This window comes from Mastacembelus armatus, chromosome 13 (assembly GCF_900324485.2).
Source record: "Mastacembelus armatus chromosome 13, fMasArm1.2, whole genome shotgun sequence".
Lineage (NCBI taxonomy): Eukaryota > Metazoa > Chordata > Actinopteri > Synbranchiformes > Mastacembelidae > Mastacembelus > Mastacembelus armatus.
Window position 1 is genome coordinate 25716288 of NC_046645.1, and position 7179 is coordinate 25723466.

Below are 7179 nucleotides of genomic sequence, written 5' to 3' on the forward strand. Positions count from 1 at the left end.
AAAAATGAGTTTGAGGTTTGAAGTTAGTTCTTGACAGTTTGTTGTACCTGTGCAATTAGGAACTACTTTTAGCCTCTACATGTTTGTGAATTTTAGGACTGGAAACCCAAACCAGGGTTGCATCATCAGCCTGACATCCTCTAATGTCCTGGAGTCTGTTACGAAACTGTGTGCAGACTTAGATTGTCTCTGCTCATAGCAAGAAAAAGGCCAATAAAAAAAGAAGAGAGGAAAGTATGGAGGGAAGAAAAGGAGGATAGGGAGAGGTTCACATAGTACTACTCTCTCCTTCTCTCTCTGTGTGGACTTATGGACTAGATCCCTGCTAAACATTTTGTTTGGAGCTGAGCCCAGTCCAGCACACTGCTTTCAATTATCTCTCTACCTCTCTCTCTCTTGCTCCCACTTTATGCTCAGGCAGTGTTGCTTGCTCGCTCACACTCAGGAGTGTTTAGGGAAAACAGAGCACAGGCGCAGGGGGAAGCGCCTGGTCGTTTTCCTCTTCCTTCCCTCCTTTTTCCTGCGTCACTCGTTTTCACTCGAACACAGTGTAAGAAACGAGCGAGGTAGAGTTTAAGGTTTGGGAGTTTGGACGATGCAACACAGTCAGAATCTCTGACTGCAACTCTCGACATGCTGCAGTCTCCACTACGCTGTTTTCTGTCCTCTGTCTTCATCTTCTCCTTCCTCTCTCCTCCACCAGCTGATGGACAGACAGCAGGAGGAACAGGGCTGGGGAGGATCCAGGTGATGTTTACACCAACCATCTGCAAGGTGCGCTGTAGCCAGGGCCGATGTGTGAACTACTGCGACAGAGGCAATATGACCACGCTGTACAGCAGCAGCAGCGAGGGAGGAGGAGGAAGGACAGACAGCTCCCATGGGCCAGGCTTCAGAGTCTGTAAGTTCAACTTTAAACTTTCATCTTCACTCTGAACATCCACCAGTCGTCTAGGCGCCACAGGAGACAGGAAATCTCCAGTTGTGTAATGACCAGTCACGAAGCGCCTCCAAAAGCTAAAACCAAGCTGCATAACATGGTGATGTTCACTGAACTCCTGCTTTACATGTGAACACAGCACAGTGTGACAAAGCACAGGTGAGCTTCACAGGTGTGCTGCAGTCATGATGCACGTCAGACCAGTCAGATGATAAACGGCGTGTTTAACAAGCTGGAGGATGATCTTTGTTCACACTTTGTTGTTTTCGTCTTTTGAAACACTGATCTGAAGGTGTTTTATCTTTTGAAACACTGATCTGAAGGTGTTTTATCACCAGTTATTGTGAATAGACCACAGGATCGTTGTTTTGTTGGTGACAGGGAAACCAAGTCTCTGCAGGTCAAACAGGAGGCAGGACAGTTAACTTGGGAGTTTTAACAAGCCATACCTACCCTGGGCCCACCTGTGGGCCTGAAACTGTAGAAACTGTATTTCAAAAATCGTTGGCCAAATTTGAATAAAGTCACAATAAACTAGAAAGTGTTTCCTTTCCAAAGATGCCAAGCTCATCAATATAACCCTTAAAATGTAAGCAATAGCTGGTTTAATTTGGGTATGCAAAAGGAGGGTAGGTAACACACATACATGCTAACGTTACACTAACCCCATTAGTCTCAGCTACCTGCATTTCTGAAGCCGCTGCAGCTCTGACATCTGGTTGCATTTTTGAGGAGGAACATGTCGGTGTCAGCTTCTAAAGCCGCAGTTCCTATTCTGAATACACCTCTCACCTGGGAGTGACACCAAAATACCAAGAACGCAGAGCCCACAGTGCTGGAGCTGAAGATACAGAGAGATGAACTGCTGCAATAAATTTCTGATCTCAACATATGAGTTTACATGTGTGAGGAGTGAAGCTGCTCCAGCTGTGTCATGTGACCTGCAGCTCTTTGATGGTTGGCAGAGTTCAGTCTGAAATGGAGCCAGTGAATAGTTTGCAGTGTAGTCTGGACTGATTCCAGGTCAGTGTGTGTTAAATCATTCCTGTTGGAAAGAGAGTTGACTAGAAAGAAACAAGTAAAAGACATTCTTTCTTCTGCCGAACCTCATTTAGAATCCTTCTGTTTTTAACTTATTTTCAGTATCAGAGTAATTCTGTGATAGTTGTCTGTACATCTATGCATTCTCTGCAAACAGCAGCTGATTACAGTGAATTCTGCTGCTGCTAATGGGACACTTACTAAACATGAGCAAAAAAATGTAAAAAAAAACAAGGCTGCAGTTGTGGCCCACAAATATTCAGTGCCTTCAGCCTTATTATCCCTTATATATAAAAAGGAAAACTCCCAAAAAACTGAGGTTTAAAAAATCTTGTCATGGCCTTCTGGCTGCTTCTCCTGCAATAGTGTAATGGGTACAGAAGTGAATGTAAACACACATAAATTCACATTTTATTTGGCATATTTCCTGTATATGTATTTTAACATTTGTACTACATTTGAATGTAAAGTCAAAAAAAGAGAGAGGAGGAAGAGAGAGGGGCAGAGCAATGAGAGAAAACAGTGACATGTGGCTTTCATTTATCAATAACTTAATCCTCATGTTTCCTTCATAACCAGGACTCGACTTACATTCACTTCCGAGAGACTTAGCCTAACCCTAACCCTAATCATAGTCACTGTTGCCATAGACTTAACCTAATCCTGACCCAACTTTTCACACTTAAGCCTAAAATGTTCACTTTGTGGGCATCGGTCCTCACAATGTCACACACACACACACAATGCAGAGGATGGAGGAGGAAGTGATGACATCATGGGTCAAGAGGTCAGCCCCCTGATCCAAACAGCTGGTCCTCTGTCAGCCTCTCCTGCTTTGTTGTGCTTTCTCTGAATTAACTTTATTGGCACAAACAGAACCTCATCTGCTGCACAGGTGTGTGTGTGTGTGTGTGTTTAGGGTTTGGGTTAAGATTAGGGTTAGGTTAGGGTTATGGTTAGACATTTACCGTATTTGCATGGACTATAAGCCACATATTTTTTATTCTTCTGGCTTGTCCTGTGACTTATAGAGCAAAGCAACTTATATTTGTATATTTACAGTAATTTTTCACTAGCGTTAGATGACTCTCTTGACTCAACTGGAGATAATATTGTACTGCAAAAAAAGTAATAACGCTTACGTTGACGCTAAACTCAAACTCCTAGTGCAACACAAATGAAAATGCCACCCAAAAATAAAGAGCTACACTGCAGACATCAAAGTGCAGGTAATGAAGTCTGCAGCTAAACACAGCCTGGAGTGAGTGTCGGCATTCAGACAACCTGAGAGAGGAAGAGATGCTATTTCATCTCCCCCTACCCTGATGTTGGTGCAGTTGTTTAACATGGATGAATTTTCGTAATGCACTTCTGATTGTTATTATACCTGGTCTACATTCTTCATAGGCTAATTTAGACTATTATTGGTATAGCCTACTTAGAAATGTGACTTATACACTGAAGCAACTTATATATATTTTTTCTGTTCAACAAGGCTGTTTTTGCTAAAAGCAACTTATTGTCTGGAAAATATGGTGGCTGTGATGATTAAAGTTAGGGTATAGGGAATGCATTATGTGTCCCCACAATTATAGTGAGAGGTGTGTGTGTGTGCGTGCGTGCGTGCATGTGCATGTGCATGTGCGTGTGTGGAGCAGCAGCAGAGAGGAACAGTACGGAGCTGTTGTGTATTTGATACAGTAAGATAATTAACGTTAGTGGAATTACAATTATCTGATAACTTTAGATCCTAGATCTTTTCTGCATTTGTAGAGACGCCCTCAGTATTTCAGCAGCTGTTTCAGAGCTGCAGCTGTAAAAAGCCACTGTCCTCTACCTGTTCTACCTGCACAGCAGACAGACAGTCAGAGACCAGGTGTTGAACATAGTGGAGCATTTAGCAGCTAAAGGAGGAGGTGGTGGAGACCAAACCTAGAGTTCAAACTGAGGGAACACTAGATACAAACGCAGCTCCATATGAATAATGATCTTTCTACACTGAAAATGTGCTAGATGTTGTATTGGATTCCTTTAACCAGACCTCAGCCACAGAACTGTCAGACCAGAATAAATCACTTCACTTTTTATCAGCTCATTCGTCAGAGCTCGATGTGTTTCTCCCTTCATCTGTGTTTATATCACTTCTATTTCATCCCCTTGTTTACACCAGCACACTCTTTTTCCATCTCCCTTTTATTTCTTGGTCCCCAGTAACCTCCAGAGACCTCCTCACAACTGTGTTTGTTGATGCGATGCATCTGTAGGGCGATGTCCAGGATATTAATTAGGTCACCATGTTTACACCAATACATGCAACATCTCCATGTGTGTATGTAACACGTTTCATCAGAAATGCTTGAAGGAAAAAACACTTCCCACACAGAGATCACACACACTTGAAAGGGTGTGGACATGAACACATAAACATCTTGCAAACAGTTTGCAGTAGTCAGGACGTAGATCAGTGATGTATGAAGTCCTCGGATCCCATTAAGACATAAAAGTATCAAGGTGATGATGGGAAAATCTGTATTTGCACGTAAAAATTGTGAATTTGAAATCCTACAAAATAATCTCACTACATGTCAAATATTAAAGGCAGCAGCTCCAGTCCAAATCCCATCCAGAGACTGACAGCACCAATGAATGTGTAATCTCTGTGTAATGTGTGTGAATCCAGAACGTGGTTCAGTTTATCGGTCTGTGCCGTAGACCTCCATTGTTGTCCAAAAACTATTAAAAACACACACAGCTGACCTGGCTCACATAGTTCTTCCTCACCAAGAACGGGAGGCTCGTCTTTTTCCAAAAACGAGGTCCAGACACTGCTGTGAGCAGAGAGAAGCTGCAGTGGAAACAGAGCAGAGACCAGGCGATCCACATGGACACCAAGGAGAAACGGCGTGGAGCCAAATGACCAGTCAGCAAGAGCGTTATTGCCACAGGGGACATGACCCCCCAGTAAATAAAAAATGGAAATGCCCCCCAACCCAATATTTACACTGCCTGGTCATCACATGCCTCCCAAAACTAAAAGAAAAATGTAGTGACTGTTCCCTGAACTCATGGACATCTGTCAATCTGTCAGTGTATCTATCTAATCTATCTCTTTGTTTATTTTAAAAATACAGAAAAAAAAATCATATTTAAAAAAAACAAACACATTTGATTTTCTTGGGTTTGTTTTATTGTACTTAATGTAGTTTGTATTATATTGTATTAGTTTTTTTTAAGGGTTTTCTCCACATTATTGTAGAGAAACTAAAAATTCAAGTCAAATAAATGGAATAATAATCACCTGACACTGGATTTAACTTATCAGCTGGAGAAAATATTTAAAATATTGCACAGTGTCAACAGTGTTTCAGCACTAAGCTGAATTTGACCCAGACCCATATTCACACTCTCTCATGCCTTGACCCACAGTTGGAGTTACACTGTGATTCTCTTTCTTTGCTGTGGGCAGGTCCAAAATACTAATAAACTCTAGTTCTATTCCTCCCACAGTCCAAACACAATGCAGGTTAGGATTAGGGTCTGAACCCCGGTGGACCCGGGGCCTTTCTGTGTGGAGTCTGCAGGTTGTCCCTGTGTCTGTGTGGGTTTTCTCCTCCCACAGTCCAAACACATGCAGGTTAGGTTGGTTGGTGACTATAAATTGTGTGTGTGTCAGCCCTGTGATTGGCTGTTGATTTGTCCAGGGGAGACCCGCCTCTCACCCACTGCATGCTGGGATTGGCTAGTCTGGCCAGCCAGACCGAGTCCTTTCTTAAGGAAAAAATGTGGGTCTGGACCCCCTGAACACTGTGTGTTCTCATGTTTTTACAACAAAAACCACCACTCCAGCTGCTGATACAGATCTCAGGCCGAGCAGAACCTGCTTTTAGAGCTGCATTTTCCCTTCCTGCTGCAGAGACCTGTCATGTTATCGGCTCATTAGCTGAACAATACATCTACTTCCTGTCTGAGCCCCTCTGACAGGAAGTGGCTGCCTGGTTGTGTTGGCCCAGCGGCACAGATCAGCGAGCTTCACACAGGCTCAGGGTAAACAGGAGGGTTGAGTGTTAGTGTTGGCCCCGGACCTCTGTGTGACTGTGAGTGTAAACCTGTGCTGTAAGTTGCACTTAGTTGCCAAAGTTATAGAAAGTCAGACTTGTTCCGAGTCTACTTTACTTCACATGTTTTAGGTTTGGCCAGGCCTGTTTATTTTATGGAGGTCTGGTTTATGGAAGACAAATATGAGACAGCTGTCACCATGGCAACCTTACAATACAAAAGGTGGAGACAGGTGCAGCTTTAAAATCCAGGATGAATATGATGAACACTTCACTAAAATGTCCAGTTGGTGTTAAAACTAATTCCAAAATACGTTTTTATTAAGGTGAAGTGACATTCAGGTGCCCAAATGAATGCTGTTACAAAGCTACTAAAGATGATGGGAGCTGCTTCAGCTGATCGTGCCCTGTCGGTTTGCCACCACCACATCTGAACATTAAACCTGTCACGCTGTATCACGTTTGTGTTTTTCCTCCTGCAGTCGTCTGTCCTCTGCTCTGTAAGAATGGAGGCATCTGTCTGCACAAAGACCGCTGCCTCTGTCCACCAAACTTTACCGGGAAGTTCTGCCAGATCTCCATTGCCCCCACCACCTCTGCAGCTGCCCCCGCCGCAGCCTCGCCCTCCTCCACCAATGAGATTCTCAAACCTGTGCCTCTCTCTGCCATGGCAGCCAATCAGGAGCTGACCCAGTCAGAGTTCCTCCTACCGCTGGGACAGAATCAGGAGGCAGTGAGGTCTGGAGGTCAGTTCTAACTAACAAGTCTGAACCTTCACTGTGGAGCCTGACATATACAAGTACATGAGCAAATACTTTCTGTGATTCAGAAACACTTGTGACTGATGTGTTCTCCATCTTTAATCACTAGCAGAGGTCAGCTCAACAAATACTGACCACAGCTCCACGCAGCGCATATTCAGTAATGGACCAGACTGTTCTGATCAAACTGATCAGTTTATCAATGCAATTATGCAGGTTCAGCAATTCAAACTCAAATTGTTTGAATTCATTTTCTACTGACACGTGTGTGTACATGTGTATACATGTTTGTGTGCAGCTTCCAGCCCCTCCATGGTGAAGGTCCGAGTGCAGCACCCCCCAGAGGCCAGCGTGAAGATCCACCAGGTGGTGAAGGTAAAGT

At 43.6% G+C, this 7179-nt stretch overlaps 1 protein-coding gene across 4 annotated transcripts in view; it reads left to right on the forward strand.

Moving 5' to 3' along the window:
- Positions 1 to 432: 432 nt before the first annotated feature.
- ltbp4 (latent transforming growth factor beta binding protein 4) overlaps positions 433 to 7179 on the forward strand; it is a 32934-nt gene continuing 26187 nt past the window's right edge. For all 4 annotated transcript variants that reach the window (XM_026317880.1, XM_026317897.1, XM_026317888.1 and 1 more), the window contains exons 1-3: positions 433 to 901; positions 6519 to 6782; positions 7096 to 7172. In XM_026317880.1, the coding sequence (XP_026173665.1) occupies positions 634 to 901; positions 6519 to 6782; positions 7096 to 7172 (609 nt within the window). In that variant the 5' untranslated portion in view covers positions 433 to 633. The remainder of the gene's footprint in view (positions 902 to 6518; positions 6783 to 7095; positions 7173 to 7179) is intronic.